At 47.1% G+C, this 18615-nt stretch overlaps 1 protein-coding gene across 6 annotated transcripts in view; it reads right to left on the minus strand.

The window, feature by feature from the left end:
* mtif3 (mitochondrial translational initiation factor 3) overlaps positions 1-18336 on the minus strand; it is a 49226-nt gene extending 30890 nt beyond the window's left edge. The window contains exons 1-2 of one of the 6 annotated variants that reach the window (XM_072476925.1): positions 15671-15788; positions 4435-4494 (exon numbers count right to left, since the gene is read on the minus strand). Coding sequence is in view for 1 of the 6 variants with exons in the window: in XM_072476922.1 (XP_072333023.1) it covers positions 18194-18336 (143 nt within the window). In the remaining 5 variants the exon portion in view is untranslated. Of the gene's footprint in view, positions 1-4434; positions 4495-14640; positions 14769-14809; positions 15021-15587; positions 15834-18193 lie in introns of those variants that run through there. The other 5 variants (XM_072476922.1, XM_072476923.1, XM_072476926.1 and 2 more) reach the window with 5 other exon arrangements.
* Positions 18337-18615: the final 279 nt, after the last annotated feature.

Here is an 18615-nt window from a genome sequence, read left to right on the forward strand (position 1 = left end):
GGGGTTTGTGCACTTGTCCAGTTCAGGCCTCTTGTGGATTTTAATACTAGTTGCTACATCATTGGCAGTCATGCCCTCTGCTGCCTAGGCCCCAAGCTCAGGAATCACCTCACTAAACCTCTCTTTCTCTCTCCCGCTCTTCAGGCAGCCCTGTAAATTGGGCTCTTTTACCAAGCTTTCGGTCATCTTTCCTAATAGCTCCTTATGTGACCCAGTGAAAATTTTGTTTCATACTTTTATGAAGAGCCTTGGGAATTTTATTACATTAACGACACTGCAGGTGTTATAGATTATTTACTGAAAAAAATAATTTGCAGAGTTTCATTAAGACGGCATATGAAGAGGGAATCACCTTTCATACTGACAGTGGACAGCAGCTACAGTAATAATGTCAAAGAGTAGATGCTCAATCGCTCTTGTTAAAACTAAAATGGCCAACATTTATTTCTCAACCAACATAAACAAAAATAGATTAACTGATCATTAGCTGCGTGTGGGACCTTGCTGTGCACAAGTTGGCTGTTTTAAATGCCTGGATAACAGCAGTTACTGCACCTTAAATTGTAAATAATTGGGCCTTCACCAAGACAGCCTACTTTCATCTCCATAACATTTCACTTCTCCAACCCTGCATCAGCTCCTCTGCTGCTGAAATCCTCATCCATGCCTCCACTACCTCTACAACTGATTATTCCAATACTTCCTGGTCAGCCTCTCATCTTCCACCCCCCATAAATCTGAATGTATCCAAACTCTTTTGCTCGTATTCTAAATGCTTCACATCAAGTCTCATTCATCCATCCTATATTGGCTCCCTGGCTCGCAATTTTTCAACTTGTCATTCTTGTTCCCAAATCCGACCATGGCCTTGACCCTCCCCATCTCTACCTTCTTCCAGCACCAGAATCCTCCAAGATCTGTGTATTCCTTTAATTTTGGCCACTTGCACAATCCTAATTTTATTTGCTCCTCTGGTGTGTCAACAGCCCATGTTCCAAGGGATGCAATTTCTACCCTAAACCTCTCTGTCTCTATGTTTCCTCTCTTCCTTTAAGATGCTCCTTAAAATCTACCTCTTTGGCCAAACATTCGGTCATCCAACTCAACATCTATTTACATGGCTTAATTTCAAATGTTTTCTTTTGAAGCACCTAGGCATATTTTCCGACAATACAATACAAATGCAAGTTGATGTTTGAAAGCACTTTGGGGTGTCCAGAATATGCAAAAGTCATTATACATTTGTAAACACATTCTTTCTTTAATAAAGCAAGACTTCTCATTACAATTGCCGAGTTATTAGAATTGACCCTCAATTACAAAATGAATCATTTACGGATTATCACATCATTGAGGCTCAAATTAAGTTCCTAATGTGACATTCAATCTTGGCATAGGCCAACAAAATAAAAGAACTTGGACAAATACAAGAACTAGCCAACAACAACTTGAGGTTACCATCGATGTCAGAGCTTAAGTTGACCGTTGAAGCCTCGAAAAATCAATCCAAAAACGGGGCTAATACGTCGAATATAAAACATGAACCGCCAATGTGGGTGTGAGAGGTTGCCATCTTGAAATTTGCAATAAAGTAATTCATACTAAATTAATGTGGCAGAATTCATTGAATAAATTAATTGAACAAATATACTTTTAACCACAATGAAAGCATTTTAAAACTTGTCAAATGCATTGTCTTCGGCATCTGGTGCAAAGAGTTCATCAAATTCACTCTGAGTCACTTTGGCTACGGCATCATTGTAAGGATCCCACTCTGTAGATCAGATACGGTGTTTTCAGTTTCATAATTATCCCTCCATAACAAATCATCTTCCTCTCCGTCAGCCAAATTGGTTAGTCTGCATTTTCTGAATGATCTTATGACACTCTCTAACAGCACTATGGGTATACCTACACATGGACTGGAGCGGTTTAAAAAGACAGTTCACCACCACCTTCTCAAGGAAATTAGAATGGCCAATAATGTTGGCCGAGCCAGCGATTTCCACATCACATGAATGAATATAAAAATCTTTGTGCACTAACAGCACCCCACAATTTGATGACAAAACATCAGGAAGGGCAACACGCATATTTCCACTCTTTGTGAGGATTTTGTTTCCGACAACCACCATCTATTCCATTTAGTGAAAACGGTGATCCTGGAATGGTTTGTTGAGGTACACGTTCAAAGGTTGAACAACGGACGTTAGACCCCCGGTATAATTCAATCTGGATGTTATTTCTTCACAGACCACTCGTCATCTCATCAGTTATATGATATCTGAATGGGTCCCACAATAATAAGCTGTATTCTTTACACAGGCCTACTCCACACAATGTTGATCCATAATCTTATTTCATCCTCAAGCATCCAACTGTTGTTCTGGACATGCATTCCTGCAGGGAATTTGTATTCCTGCAGGGAATTTGATTTTACTCCTTACTGAGCTTGATTTTCAGCAATGTATTGCATTTGAAAATTACCATAGGCTTTCATTTTGTTTCATTATCAATGCAGCCTAGTTCCACCGTGAAACTTGTCTTCCCTTCTCATATCATGTAGTTTTCATTATAACTGCTTTTGAACAGTTCTCCACAGTTCAGATACTGGGCACATTGAAATTCATGGATGTTCCTGTTTTTCCACTGTCTGGTGACAAACCAAGGCAAACTGGGCATCTTGGCATCAAGGTCTTTTGGTAGAGTTACGATCCCAGTTGGAGTTATAAGTGGATGGAAAGTTTTCAGGATGGAACCCTGGCTCAAAAGACTGTAACTTTTACTTTTGCTTATAAAATGTGGAGGAACAGACCTCTAATTAGTTTTAAGAAAAATAAAAACATTTATTAAACATGGAACAATTGGATTATAATACAATACTCCTTTACTCCCCCTTAGCCTAACAAATACACACAGATTTAAAGATTAACATGGATTACAAAGTACATCTTAAACTACAATGGTCTCATTAACACAAAAAGTCCCTTTAAGCACACAAGATGACCGTGGGTAAATACATGCACTCCACTCTGAACCCAAGTTAGTATCTGTAGATTTCTCCTCAAGAGTTCCCCAGATGATAATCACGAATTTCTAAACTCCACTCCCAAAAACACACTTTAAAATCTTCCCTTAGTATTTTGCATTCTGAAATCCAGACCAGATTTTCCAAATAATACTTTTAAACAAAGCTTCAGCTCCACTTTTAAGTGAATCCAGTCCAGGATTTTAAACCAACCCCTTTAGGATTTCTCTCAACTACTTTTACACTAAATCCCGATATCCAGCCACCAACTTCTATAGTTATTTCAACTCCCGTTCGACAGGCTGTAGTAAAATCTCACAAACCTGAAAATCACTTCAGATATCTTTCTGGTGTCTCAGTCTTCTTCTCAGCTCTATCTGTCTTTATGGAACAATGCTCTAATATTTAACCTCAGGCTTCTTGGAATCTTCTCTTCATTTCTCTAGTTTCCTTAACTAGCTGCTCTTCAGATCTCTTCACTTGTTTTCTTAACCAATACTCCATGGTATGGCTTTTCTTGTAGCAAATCTGAGAGAGATGTTCTCTCTCTAGCTGTCTAAACCAACGGCTTCTAGCAGAACTGTGAGAGCTACCTTCCCTCTCATTACCTATCTTCAACTGTAAACAAATTAGTTAACCTAAAACTTATAAACTTCTCTTCCCTTACAAGGCCCCAGTTGCTAAGCAGTCACTGCTGGTTTATTTATTATTCATGCTGTAGCCCTGTCTCAGCATAATAGAAACACAGTTGGAATTTAACCAACCCCACACATACAGCATGAATCTAACTATAAGTTTCACCCCTCCAGGCACAGAAATATTAAATGAAATCCACTTAAACCATACATTATTTCTAATGTTTACAAATATAAATATAAATCTCTTAAAACTAGCCTTATTTTCCTGACAGTAGTCTCTGAGTGATCTTGAACCTCTGCCCCAAACACTAGATATTTTCATTTTATAAAGCAGCTACACCAATTAGCTGTTGTTTTGAAATGTTTGCTGGACTCAGGGTTTGATTTGGCCAACCTAAGCGCAGCTATATCCATTGCATTTTTGTTGACAATGTAACTATTCTAACAATTATCGAGGATCCATTCCAAGATGTTTCTCCAGATTAAGCCAGCGGCTGGTCCCTCTTCTCATCGTGCATTTTGTCTTGGGAATCTTCTTCAAGGCGGATTCATCCTTCCATTCTTGCAACAGCCTTTTCATTGACACTGAATTCTCTCATGGCAGCACAGTTATTTGACAAATTTGCAAACGTTATGACTTGTAAATTGAATCAAATGTTATACTTCAGTCGTTTTGTTGGAAGACTCATTTCTTTTTGCCACGCAGGGTTTTCTCTGTGTGGCGGTGTCTTAAACTCCTGTACACCTTTGCAACATAGCCCATATTACCTGCTCAATCCTTTGCACTCCACCTGAGTATAACTGGACGAGGGGTTGTGGGGGGTCAACCTATATGCATAAACACAATATTTGGAGTCAGCAAAATGGGGTCATTTCTTATGCTGAGCAAACCTATATGACGCAATCTGTGGTATATAATGCTTTTAACTTAGAAACACATCTTAAATCACTTCTCGGAGATGTAATAAGGAAAAACTTCAATAATAATTTTTTTCAAAAAGCTCAGTAGTATAAATCTCATCCTAGTTCCAGTTCTCTCTAGCTTTTGCAAAGAGTCATCCATACTGAAAATGTTAGCTCCCTTCTCTCGCTACAGATGCTGTCAGACCGGCTGAGATTGTCCAGCATTTTGTATTTTTGTTTCAGATTCCAGAATCTGCAGTAATTTTATTTTAACCCAGTAATACTATGGTACCCTGAATTATTTCATACTTTTATTTATACCATAGGGTCAACATATTGCTCCATTGTATAAAAGAACTGAAATCACACCCATTGATACCAATCAAATATGGTAATTTAATAAAAGCAAAATGTTACGGATGCTGGAATTTGAAACAAAAACAGAAAAATACTGCAAAAAAAAATCAAGCCAGTTTGGCAGCATCTTTGGAGAGCAAAAATAGAGTTAACAGGTGGGATTTTCCAATCGCACCCACCCCAAGACTAGAAATTCCCACCTGAGGTCAACAGAACTTTAAATAGCCCGTCAAATTTTCCTTCCTGTACAGGACAATTCCTGCAGCGGGTAGGGCAGGGAAAATTGCCCTAAAGTTATGATTAATTATATACTGTGTAAGAGGGGGCGGCAAAGCTAGAGCAGAGTAGGTCAGTGATTAGTGGGAGCTAGGAGAAATTGCAACAAAGACATGTAGGTCGGGAGACAAAGGAAGCATTAATGACAGGAAAAGGTGCCAGGAATTGCATAAAGGTAAGATATCAGAATGTGTTAATGGGGGAATAAAGGTGCTCAGTGAAAGCAAAACTTAAGAACAAGTAGTATTTGGCAGGTAGGATCAAGGAAACCCCAAAAGCTTTCTATAGGTATGTCAGGAATAAGCGAAATACTAGGGTAAGAGTAGGGCCAGTCAAGGACAGGGATGGGAAGTTGTGTGTGGAGTCTGAAGAGATAGGCGAGATACTAAATGAATATTTTTCGTCAGTATTCACTCAGGAAAAAGATAATGTTGTGGAGGAGAATGCTGAGACCCAGGCTATTAGAATAGATGGCATTGAGGTACGTAGGGAAGAGGTGTTGGCAATTCTGGACAGGCTGAAAATAGATAAGTCCCCGGGGCCTGATGGGATTTATCCTAGGATTCTCTGGGAAGCCAGGGAAGAGATTGCTGGGCCTTTGGTTTTGATTTTTATGTCATCATTGGCTACAGGAATAGTGCCAGAGGACTGGAGGATAGCAAATGTGGTCCCTTTGTTCAAAAAGGGGAGTAGAGACAACCCCGGCAACTATAGACCGGCGAGCCTCACGTCTGTTGTGGGTAAAGTCTTGGAGGGGATTATAAGAGACAAGATTTAAAATCATCTAGATAGGAATAATATGATCAGGGATAGTCAGCATGGCTTTGTGAAGGGTAGGTCATGCCTCACAAACCTTATCGAGTTCTTTGAGAAGGTGACTGAACAGGTAGAGCAGTTGATGTGGTGTATATGGATTTCAGTAAAGCGTTTGATAAGGTTCCCCACGGTAGGCTATTGCAGAAAATACGGAGGCTGGGGATTGAGGGTGATTTAGAGATGTGGATCAGAAATTGGCTAGCTGAAAGAAGACAGAGGGTGGTGGTTGATGGGAAATGTTCAGAATGGAGTTCAGTTACAAGTGGCGTACCACAAGGATCTGTTCTGGGGCCGTTGCTGTTTGTCATTTTTATCAATGACCTAGAGGAGGGCGCAGAAGGGTGGGTGAGTAAATTTGCAGATGACACTAAAGTCGGTGGTGTTGTCGACAGTGCGGAAGGATGTAGCAGGTTACAGAGGGACATAGATAAGCTGCAGAGCTGGGCTGAGAGGTGGCAAATGGAGTTTAATGTAGAGAAGTGTGAGGTGATTCACTTTGGAAGGAATAACAGGAATGCGGAATATTTGGCTAATGGTAAAGTTCTTGGAAGTGTGGATGAGCAGAGGGATCTAGGTGTCCATGTACATAGATCCCTGAAAGTTGTCACCTAGGTTGATAGGGTTGTGAAGGCGGCCTATGGAGTGTTGGCCTTTATTGGTAGAGGGATTGAGTTCCGGAGTCATGAGGTCATGTTGCAGCTGTACAAAACTCTGGTACGGCCGCATTTGGAGTATTGCGTACAGTTCTGGTCACCGCATTATAGGAAGGACGTGGAAGCTTTGGAGCGGGTGCAGAGGAGATTTACCAGGATGTTGCCTGGTATGGAGGGAAAATCTTATGAGGAAAGGCTGATGGACTTGAGGTTGTTTTCGTTGGAGAGAAGAAGGTTAAGAGGAGACTTAAAAGAGGCATACAAAATGATCAGGGGGTTAGATAGGGTGGACAGTGGGAGCCTTCTCCCGCGGATGGAAATGGCTAGCACGAGGGGACATAGCCTTAAACTGAGGGGTAATAGATATAGGACAGAGGTCAGAGGTAGGTTCTTTACGCAAAGAGTGGTGAGGCCGTGGAATGCCCTACCTGCAACAGTAGTGAACTCGCCAACATTGAGGGCATTTAAAAGTTTATTGGATAAGCATATGGATGATAATGGCATAGTGTAGGTTAGATGGCTTTTGTTTCGGTGCAACATCGTGGGCCGAAGGGCCTGTACTGCGCTGTATTGTTCTATGTTCTGTGTTCTAAGTAACAGATGGCCTTGGAAGAAATGGAGGGGGTTGGATTTTGTATTGGGACAAAAACTGTTTGGGATATTAAACAAAAGGGTCAAGGTGGCGGAGAAATGTCACAATCTGAAGTTGTTGCACTCAATGTTGAATCCTGAGGGCTGTAACGTGCCCAACCAGAAGATGAGCTGCTGCTTCTCCAGCTTGCATCGAGCTTCACTCGAGCTTTGCAGCAGGCCAAGTTCGGACACGTGAGCATGGGAGCAAGATGCTGAGTTGAAATGAGAAGCGACAGGAAAGTTGAGGTCATGCTTGCCGTCCGAGTGAAGATGTTCCGCAAAGCGGTCACTCATTCTGCGTTTAGTCTCCCCAGTATAGAGACTGCATTGCGAGCAGCCTATACATTAGACCAAATTGAAGTAGATGCAAGGGAAACCAGTAGGGGCTGGTTTAGCACAGGGCTAAATAGCTGGCTTTTAAAGCAGACCAAGGCAGGCCAGCAGTGCGGGTTCAATTCCCGTACCAGCATCCCCGAACAGGCGCCGGAATGCGGCGACTAGGGGCTTTTCACAGAAACGTCATTTGAAGCCTACTTATGACAATAAGCGATTTTCATTTCATTCCATTTATAGAGTCAGAGTCAAGCAATACAGAAGAGACCCTTTAGCCCATCGAGTCTGCACTGACAAAATTACACTAAACCCACTTTCCAGCACTTGGACCATAGCCTTGAATGTCATGACATTTCGAGTTATCATCCACGTACCTTTTAAAGGTTTTGAGATTTCCTGCCTCTACTACTGATGGGTAAGTCCTGCCTGGTATGGAAGACATTAGCTATGAGGAGAGGTTGGATAAACTCGGTTTGTTCTCACTGGAACTATGAAGGTTGAGGGGCAACCTGATAGAAGCCTTAATTCCCTATGTATGGTATGCGTTGTCTGTATAGCATGCAAGAAAAATACTTTTCACTGTATGCTAATACATGTGACAATAATAAATCAAATCAATATTGATTGATTGATTTATTATCACATGTACCGAAGTACAGTGAAAAGTATTTTTCTGTGGCCAAGGGTACCTACACAGTATGTACACAGTAGGCAAAAACGAATAATCAACAAAATACATTGACAAATAAATAAAAGCAAATTACTACGGATGCTGGAATCTGAAACCAAAGAGAAAATGCTGGAAAATCTCAGCAGGTCTGGCAGCATCTGTAGGATGCTGATTGGACACCTATAAAATGTGTCAAATGTGGCAAGTGTTAAATATCTGTCCCCTTGTGCTGTATAAGATAGGTACGAGAAGAAGTGCCTAATTTGGGTGCTGTATAAGATAGGTACGAGAAGAAGTGCCTAATTTGGTACTAAGTGTTGCCTATCTTCATCCTACAGATGCTGCCAGATCTGCTGAGATTTTCCAGCATTTTCTCATCAACAAATCAATGATTGGTTACAGTGCAGAACAAGGGCCAAACAAAGCAACTACATGAGCAAGAGCAGCATGGGGTGTCGTGAATTATGAGGGGTATCGACAGAGTGGATAGTCAGAGCTTTTTCCCAGGGTGGAAGAGTCAATTACTTGGGAACATAGGTTTAAGGTACGAGGGGCAAGGTTTAGAGGAGAGGTGCGGGGGAATTTTTTTTTTTTTTTACAGAGTAGTGGGTGCCTGGAACTCGCTGCCGGAGGAGGTGGTGAAAGCAGGTAAGGGGGGCTTTGACAAATACATGAATAGGAGTGGAATAGAGAGATGCAGGCCCCAGAAGTGTAGAAGATTTTAGGATAGAGGGACAGCATGGTCGGTGTAGGCTTGGCGGGCCGAAGGGCCTGTTCCTGTGCTGTACTTTTCTTTGCTCTTTGTTAAGTCCTAAGTCTTAGTTTGCAGGTTGAGATATATATAAATATAAATCAGGTACATTTTATAGGTGTCTAATCATAAATGGATGAATTCTAGATTGAAGGGTAGCATGCTGATTGCACACAATTTTCCTCGGTTAGCTCATTTCCATAATTATTCAGTACCTAATGCAACTTTGGCCTTGTGCAAGCAGCTAACCTAATGAACAAATCAACAAATTGTGCTGGAGGGAAGAACTAAAGTGGCTGCTTGGAGGGGTCAAAACAATCATGCAACCTTTGGAAAGGCTTAAAATGACATTTCAATCAACCAGCAAACTTTGCCAAGACTAAAAAAAAACAGGCAGCAAAAATAAAATTAGAAAATTCAATATGGAGGCATGTTATGGGGTCTGAAATTGGGTTCCCAACCCTCCAGGATTGGCTGGGAGTGTCCAGTAATTGAAGATCAATCTCCAGAACACTGCTGCGTGCAACTCTGGAGAAAAATCATCAGATTTTTAAAAAGGATTTTTAAAAAAATTCTTTGAACATTTCTCTTGGCTGACAGTCAAGCATCATTCAATTGGGTGATTCTTTTTGCCTTTCAATTAGTTTAAGAAAGAAGTCCGTCACAAGGACGGATGTGTTGGCTAACTAATGGCTGGAGCATGGGGCAAGTCCTGTGATAACGAAACCTCCAGGAATACATTTATTCACAGCTGGCATCCCTAGTTTGAAGGCAAGTGTCAAATATCTGTCCCCTTGTGCTATATAAGATAGGTGTGGTAGTCACCACTGTTGTATTATATTGTATATATGGGTATTACTGTAAGGCCCCTGTACTACAGGTATGGGGGTAGATCCCTGCCTGCTGGTTTCGCCCAGTAGGCGGAGTATAAATGTATGTGCTCTCCGAACAGCAGCCATTTCGTAAGCTGCTGTAGGAGGCCACACATCTCTGTGTAATAAAGCTTCGATTACATTCTACTCTCGTCTCGTCGTAATTGATAGTGCATCAATTTATTACACAGAGATTTTTCAGAGACGGACCTCCGCATCAAGCCGGATCGCCTGCAGCTGCATCCTCAAGCAGACAACGCCAAAAAGGACTTACAACATTGGCTAGCTTGCTTTGAAGCATACATCGGGTCTGCGCCAGACCCAATCCCAGAAGCACAGAAGCTCCAGATTCTGTACACGCGGCTGAGCTCCAACGTTTTTCCCCTCATCCAGGACGCGCCTACCTACGCAGAGGCCATGGCGGTACTGAAGGAGAATTACGCTCAGCAGACCAACAAGATCTACGGCAAGCACCTCCTATCCACGCGGCACCAACTTCCCGGTGAGTCTGTGGAAGATTTTTGGCGTGCCCTGCTCACCCTGGTGAGAGACTGTGACTGCCAGGCCGTTTCGGCCACTGAACATTCGAATCTGCTAATCAGAGACGCGTTCGTTACGGGCATTACGGGCTGTTTAGCACAGGGCTAAATCGCTGGCTTTGAAAGCAGACCAAGGCAGGCCAGCAGCACGGTTCAATTCCCGTAACAGCCTCCCCGAACAGGCGCCGGAATGTGGCGACTAGGGGCTTTTCACAGTAACTTAATTTGAAGCCTACTTGTGACAATAAGCAATTTTCATTTCATAGGGGTCTGACTACACCCGCCAGCGCCTCTTAGAAGGGGCCACGCTTGACCGCGCGGCGACCAAGAAACTAGAGCACTCGCTCATGGTCGCCTCACACAACGTACAGGCTTATGCCCCCGACCACACGCCCCCCCCCCCCCTGTGCTTCGTGGACCCCATCAGCGACCACCCTCAGCCAACCACACACCTGCGCCGCGCGAAAGGCAACCAACCCCGGGGGACGCAAGTGCTACTTCTGCGGACAGACAAAACACCCCCGGCAGCACTGCCTGCTGCGGAGCGCACTCTGCAAGGCCTGTGGCAAGAAGGGACATTTCGCTGCGGTGTGCCAGGCCCCCTCAATCGGCACTATTGTCCCGGCACCCCCACGTGCGGCCAGTGGGTGCCGCCATCTTCCTCTCCTCAGACCACGTGTGGCCCATGGGCGCCGCCATCTTGCTTGCCTCAAAACCAATGGGCAACGCCATCTTGCCTGCCCCATGACACATGCGGCCGAGGGCGCCGCCATCCTGCCTGCCCCAGAACACGTGCGGCCTGTGGGGGCCGCCATCTTACCCACCTCAGGACCCCTGTCCCTCATCGGGGCGCTCATCGCCTGCAACCGCCGACAACCAGTCTCGACCGCACAACCTCGCGACCGCTTCGACAAAGGTGAAGGTCGACGGGCACGAGATATCCTGCCTTCTGGACTCCGGGAGCACTGAGAGCTTCATCCACCCCGATAAGGTAAGGCGCTGCTCTCTCGCGGTTCACCCCGCTAACCAAAGAATCTCCCTGGCCTCCGGATCCCATTCCGTGGCGATCCGGGGGTACTGCATCGCCACCCTCACCATCCAGGGCGTAGAGTTCAGCTGCTTCCGGCTCTACGTCCTCCCCAACCTCTGCGCTTCTTTGGTACTCAGCCTGGACTTCCAGTGCAAGCTCCAGAGCCTAACCCTGAAATTTGGCGGGCCCCTACCACCCCTTACTGTTTGCAGCCTCGTGACCCTTAAGGTCGACCCGCCTTCCCTGTTTGCAAACCTCACCCCGGATTGAAAACCCGTCGACACCAGGAGCAGACGGTACAGCGCCCAGGACAGGACCTTCATCAGGTCTGAGGTCCAGCGGCTGCTGCGGGAAGGTATCATCGAGGCCAGTAACAGCCCCTGGAGAGCCCAAGTGATAGTGATGAAAACCGGGGAGAAAAACAGGATGGTTGTTGTGTACAGTCAGACCATCAATCGGTACACGCAGCTCGACGTGTACCCCCTCCCAGGCATATCTGATATGGTCAATCAGATTGCACAGTACTGGGTCTTCTCGACAGTGGACCTGAAATCTGCCTACCACCAGCTCCCCATCCATAAGGCGGACCGCCCATACACTGCGTTTGAAGCAGACGGCCACCTTTACCATTTCCTTAGGGTTCCCTTCAGCTTCACCAACGGGGTCTCGGTCTCCCAACGGGAGATGGACCGAATGGTTGACCGGTACGGGCTGCGGGCCACTTTCCCGTACCTGGACAACGTCACCATCTGCGGCCACGACCAGCAGGACCACGACGCTAACCTTTCCAAATTTCTCCACACCGCAACTCTCCTCAACCTAACTTACAACAAGGAGAAGTCCGTGTTCAGCATAAACCGAGAAGCCATCCTCGGCTATGTGGTTCAGAACGGAGTTCTAGGGCCCGACCCCAATCGCATGCGCCCCCTCATGGAACTCCCCCTCCCCCACTGCCCCAAGGCCCTCAAACGATGCCTGGGGTTCTTTTCGTATTACGCCCAGTGGGTCCCAAACTATGCGGACAAGGCCCGCCCACTCATTCAATCCACTGCTTTCCCACTGACGGCCTTCAACCGTATCAAGGCCGACATCGCCAAGGCCGCGATGCACGAGGTCGACGAGATGCTCTCCTTCCAAGTCGAGAGCGATGCATCAGACGTCGCTCTGGCCGCCACCCTCAACCAGGCAGGCAGGCCCGTGGCATTCTTTTCCCGCACCCTCCATGCCTCCGTAATTCGGCACTCCTCTGTCGAAAAGGAGGCCCAAGCGATCGTTGAAGCTGTGCGACATTGGAGGCATTACCTGGCCGGCAGGAGATTCACTCTCCTCGCTGACCAACGGTCGGTTGCCTTCATGTTTAACAACACACAGCGGGGTAAGATCAAAAATTATAAAATCTTGAGGTGGAGGATCGAGCTCGCCACCTACAATTATGAGATTTTGTATCGCCCCGGTAAGCTCAACAAGCCCCCCGATGCCCTGTCCCAAGGTACATATGCCAGCGCACAAGTGGACCGACTCAGGACCCTGCACGACGATCTCTATCACCCGGGAGTCACCCGCCTTTACCACTTCATAAGGCCCGCAATCTGCCCGACTCCATTGAGGAAGTCAGGGCTATCACCAGCGACTGCCAGGTCTGCGCGGAGTGTAAACCGCACTTCTACCGGCCAGATCGTGCGCGCCTGGTGAAGGCCTCCCACCTCTTTGAACACCTCAGCGTGGACTTCAAAGGGCCCCTCCCCTCCACCGACCGCAACACGTACTTTCTTAATGTGGTCGACGAGTATTCCCTATTCCCCTTCGCCGTCCCATGCCCCGATATGACGTCTGCCACCGTCATCAAAGCCCTCAACACCATCTTCGCTCTGTTCGGTTTCCCCGCCTAAGTCCACAGCGACCGGGGATCCTCATTTATGAGCGAGCTGCGCCAGTACCTGCTCAACAGGGGTATTGCCTCGAGCAGGACGACCAGCTACAACCCCAGGGGAAACGGGAAGGCGGAGCAGGAGAATGGAACGGTCTGGAGGGTCGTCCAGCTGCCCCTACGGTCCAGACATCTCCCGGCCTCCCGCTGGCAGGAGGTCCTCCCCGACGCACTTCACTCCATTCGGTCGCTCCTGTGCACCGCGACCAACGAAAACCCCCATGAATGTCTCTTTGCCTTCCCCAGAAAGTCCACCTCCGGGGTTCCGCTCCTAACGTGGCTGGCAGCTCCAGGACCCCTTCTCCTCCGCAAGCACGTGCAGCTCCACAAGGCAGACCCGTTGGTTGAGAGAGTACAGCTACTCCATGCGAACCCGCAGTACGCCTACATAGCGTACCCCGACAGCCGCCAAGACACAGTCTCCCTCAGGAACCTGGCACCAGCTGGGTCCCCTCCCCCGGCGCACCCCACCGCAGACCCCGCTCCAGGACAATCCGACCTCCTCTTGCTCCCACCCAGGGATGAAGAGGATTTTGACACGCTCCCGGAGTCACCGAAGACCAAGCCAACACCTGAGTCGCCACCAGCACTACGGCGCTCTCAACGACAGATCAAGGCACCCGATCGTCTAAATTTGTAACGTTCTCTGTAATTTTAAAGCCAATCTGTATGTATATAATTCCCCCCCCCCCCCCCCCCCCCCACTGGACTCATTGTTACCAGGGGGTGAATGTGGTAGCCACCACTGTTGTATTATATTGTATATATGGGTATTACGGTAAGGCCCCTGTACTACAGGTACGGGGGTAGATCCCTGCCTGCTGGCTCCGCCCAGTAGGCGGAGTATAAATGTGTGTGCTCTCCGAACATCAGCCATTTCGTAAGCTGCTGTAGGAGGCCACACATTTCTGTGTAATAAAGCCTCGATTACATTCTACTCTTGTCTCGTTGTAATTGATAGTGCACCAATAGGTAAGAGATGAAGTACCTAATATGGTACTAAGTGTTGCCTATCATCAATAAATCCATGAAGCAAGTTCTTCACAGCTACTGTCAGCACCATTCGTGTACAGGTGCCCTTGTCAGCACTCAGAAACTACGCTGCTGTCAGTGTGTTTGTAAAAGCTCTTAATTATTGACAGATCGGTGTGCCAAGACATACAGATGCACAATGGCAAATACAGCTTAGGTGTTTACTGATCATTCTGGCATACCTTCTTTCATTTTGTATACTTCAACTGTGAAATACTGAAACCAGGAACATCCAAACCAATCCCGTCATTAAAGATACCTCCAAAGGTGATCACCACGCAACTTTTCAGCTTCAACCAAGATGAGTTGTAGCTTATGGAAGAAATACTTTCAACTGTCCCCTACTCTTACCAATTCCTGTTGTGCTGAAGTTCTGAAAATGGTTCACTTTCCGGTGGTTTAACTGAACACACTATGGCTTTTGGGGGCGGGGGTTAAAACTAAACATAATGTCATGTGTGAGTAACTGATACCCTCCAAAACAAATCTACATTCATGTTATTAAACTAGCCCCAGACACTCCAGAGAAGTCATGGTTTAATAGGAGAAACGTTTCAAAAGTGTGTGACGGGGGAGACTGGAAGGTTTGGGAGTCACCCCGACCCCTCGGCCTCACCCCGGCTCCAAGCCCCGGTCCCTCGGCCTCACCCCGGCTCCAGGCCCCGGTCCCTCGGCCTCACCCCGGCTCCAAGCCCCGGCCTCACCCCGGCACCAGATCTCGGTCTCCCGGCCTCACCCCGGCTCCAAGCCCCGGTCTCCCGGCCTCACCCCGGCTCCAAGCCCCGGTCCCTCGGCCTCACCCCGGCTCCAAGCCCCGGTCTCGCCCCAGTCTCCCGGCCTCACCCCGGCTCCAAGCCCCGGTCTCCCGGCCTCACCCCGGCTCCAAGCCCCGGTCCCTCGGCCTCACCCCGGCTCCAAGCCCCGGTCTCGCCCCAGTCTCCCGGCCTCACCCCGGCTCCAGGCCCCGGTCCCTCGGCCTCACCCCGGCTCCAAGCCCCGGTCTCCCGGCCTCACCCCGGCTCCAAGCCCCGGTCTCTCGGCCTCGCCCCAGTCTCCCGGCCTCACCCCGGCACCAGATCTCGGTCTCCCGGCCTCACCCCGGCTCCAAGCCCCGGTCTCCCGGCCTCACCCCGGCACCAAGCCCCGGTCTTCCCGGCTCCAGGCCCGGACCTCACGCCAGGATATCCGTGTTTCTGTGCGGGTCAGACTCACTCGCCAGACGTTCAGTCCCAGCCGAAGGGACAAAGAAGTCCCGGACCTGAGGTCGCCAATATTCTCGGAGCGGCCACAGTTTAACTCGTAGGGAGGCGGAGACTGATAACCAGAGATCCTGAGAATCAGAGATCCTGAGAATCACAGAGAGATCCTGAGAATCACTGAGAATCAGAGAGAGGTCCTGAGAATCACAGTGAGATCCTGAGAATCACTGAGAATCAGAGAGATCCTGAGAATCACAGTGAGATCCTGAGAATCACTGAGAATCAGAGAGAGGTCCTGAGAATCACTGAGAGATCCTGAGAATCAGAGAGATCCTGAGAATCACAGTGAGATCCTGAGAATCACTGAGAATCAGAGAGATCCTGAGAATCACAGAGAGATCCTGAGAATCAGAGAGATCCTGAGAATCACAGTGAGATCCTGAGAATCACTGAGAATCAGAGAGAGGTCCTGAGAATCACTGAGAGATCCTGAGAATCAGAGAGATCCTGAGAATCACAGAGAGATCCTGAGAATCACAGAGAGATCCTGAGAATCACTGAGAGATCCTGAGAATCACTGAGAATCAGAGAGAGGTCCTGAGAATCACTGAGAGATCCTGAGAATCAGAGAGATCCTGAGAATCAGAGAGATCCTGAGAATCACAGAGATCCTGAGAATCACAGAGAGATCCTGAGAATCACTGAGAGATCCTGAGAATCACAGTGAGATCCTGAGAATCACTGAGAATCAGAGAGAGGTCCTGAGAATCACTGAGAGATCCTGAGAATCAGAGAGATCCTGAGAATCAGAGAGATCCTGAGAATCACAGAGATCCTGAGAATCACAGAGAGATCCTGAGAATCACTGAGAGATCCTGAGAATCACAGTGAGATCCTGAGAATCACTGAGAATCAGAGAGAGGTCCTGAGAATCACTGAGAGATCCTGAGAATCAGAGAGATCCTGAGAATCACAGAGAGATCCTGAGAATCACTGAGAATCAGAGAGAGGACCTGAGAATCACTGAGAGATCCTGAGAATCAGAGAGATCCTGAGAATCACAGAGAGATCCTGAGAATCAGAGAGATCCTGAGAATCACTGAGATGTCCCGAGAATCACTGAGAGATCCTGAGAATCAGAGAAGGAGATCCTGAGAATCACAGAGAGATCCTGAGAATCAGAGAGACCCTGAGAATCACTGAGAGGTCCCGAGAATCACTGAGAGATCCTGAGAATCACAGAGAGATCATGAGAATCAGAGAGAGATCCTGAGAATCAGAGAAGGAGATCCTGAGAATCAGAAAGAGATCCCGAGAATCACAGAGAGATCTTGAGAATCAGAGAGAGATCATGAGAATCACTGAGAGATCCTGAGAATCACTGAGATCCTGAGAATCAGAGAGGCATCCTGAGAATCAGTGAGGTCCTGAGAATCAGAGAGAGATCCTGATATTCAGAGAAAGAGATCCTGAGAATCAGAGAAAATGATCTTGAGAATCAGAGAGATCTTGAGAATCACAGAGAGATCTTGAGAATCACAGAGAGATCCTGAGAATCAGAGAGATCATGAGAATCACAGAGAGATCCTGAGAATCAGAGAGATCCTGAGAATTAGAGAGAGATCCTGAGAATCAGAGAGAGATCATGAGAATGACTGAGAGATCCTGAGAATCAGTGAGATCCTGAGAATCAGAGAGGCATCCTGAGAATCAGTGAGGTGCTGAGAATCAGAGAGATCCTGCGAATCAGAGAAAGAGATCCTGAGAATCAGAGAAATAGATCCTGAGAATCTGAGAGAGATCCAGAGAATCAGAGAGACATCCTGAGAATCACTGAGAGGTCCTGAGAATCAGAGAGAGATCCTGAGAATCACTGAGAGATCCTGAGAATCAGAGAGAGATACTGAGTATCAGAGAGAGCGAGATCCTGAGAATCAGAGAGATCCTGAGAATCAGAGAGAGAGATCCTGAGAATCAGAGAGAGATCTGAGAATCAGAGAGATCCTGAGAATCACTGAGATTGAGGGCCGATCTAACCAAATGGAACAGAGTCCCCTAGCGAGCGTGCTTAGTCGCGTGTTTCCCAGCGTTCACAGTGCCAAGAAACATAACTATCCAACACGACCCCGGTGAGATACGGGGCATCAGCAGGGAATGAGCAGGTGAGGCTGCACTTAGCTCCGTTTCTTGCACTGAGGAACCCTGCTCGCCGAAACCCCTCAGTGCAGGGACAGATGGGGATACTGAAAAATAGCATCTCGATCGCCCGAGCCCCTGATGCAAACCCCAACCCCCCAATTCACCTGTTTTTTTTTTAAATTTAGACTACCCAATTCATTTGTTCCAATTAAGGGGCAATTTAACGTGGCCAATTGACCTACCCTGCGCATCTTTGGATTGTGGGGGCGAAACCCACGCAAACTCAATGTGCAAACTCCACACGGACAGTGACTCAGAGCCAGGATCGAACCTGGAACCTCGGCGCCTTAAGGCAGCAATGCTAACCACTATGCCACCGTGCTGCCCGCCAACTCACCTATTATGAGGTCCTCGGCGCCTCCCCGCACCCCACCTCACATGCAGATGGCACACCTGAGCCCGATCCCTGGCAGTAAAAAAATGACAGTTTGGCACCTTGCCAGTGTCAGCCTGGCACCCTGACTTTGTTAAAAGGCCCATCCAGACAGAAATCCAAAAGCTGACAAAAGCCCAAGAGGTTCAAGTCTCTCTTTTGCATTGTAAATCCTGTGATTTTATAGTCAGTTGAACAGCAATAGCTGTTCTGACTCAAGCAATCTTTCCTAAAGAAAGTCCAAATTTCATTTTGCTGAATGGTTTAAACCCTGACATTTAAGTTGAAAGGTAAAGACTATTAGGTCCAGATAGTTAATGTTCACCTGCTGCTCCTCTATAGGTGCTGACCTTTTAGTCTACTCCCGTTCTTGCCTCATTGATGAT

The sequence above is a fragment of the Scyliorhinus torazame genome, chromosome 15 (assembly GCF_047496885.1).
Source record: "Scyliorhinus torazame isolate Kashiwa2021f chromosome 15, sScyTor2.1, whole genome shotgun sequence".
Classification (NCBI taxonomy): Eukaryota; Metazoa; Chordata; class Chondrichthyes; order Carcharhiniformes; family Scyliorhinidae; genus Scyliorhinus; species Scyliorhinus torazame.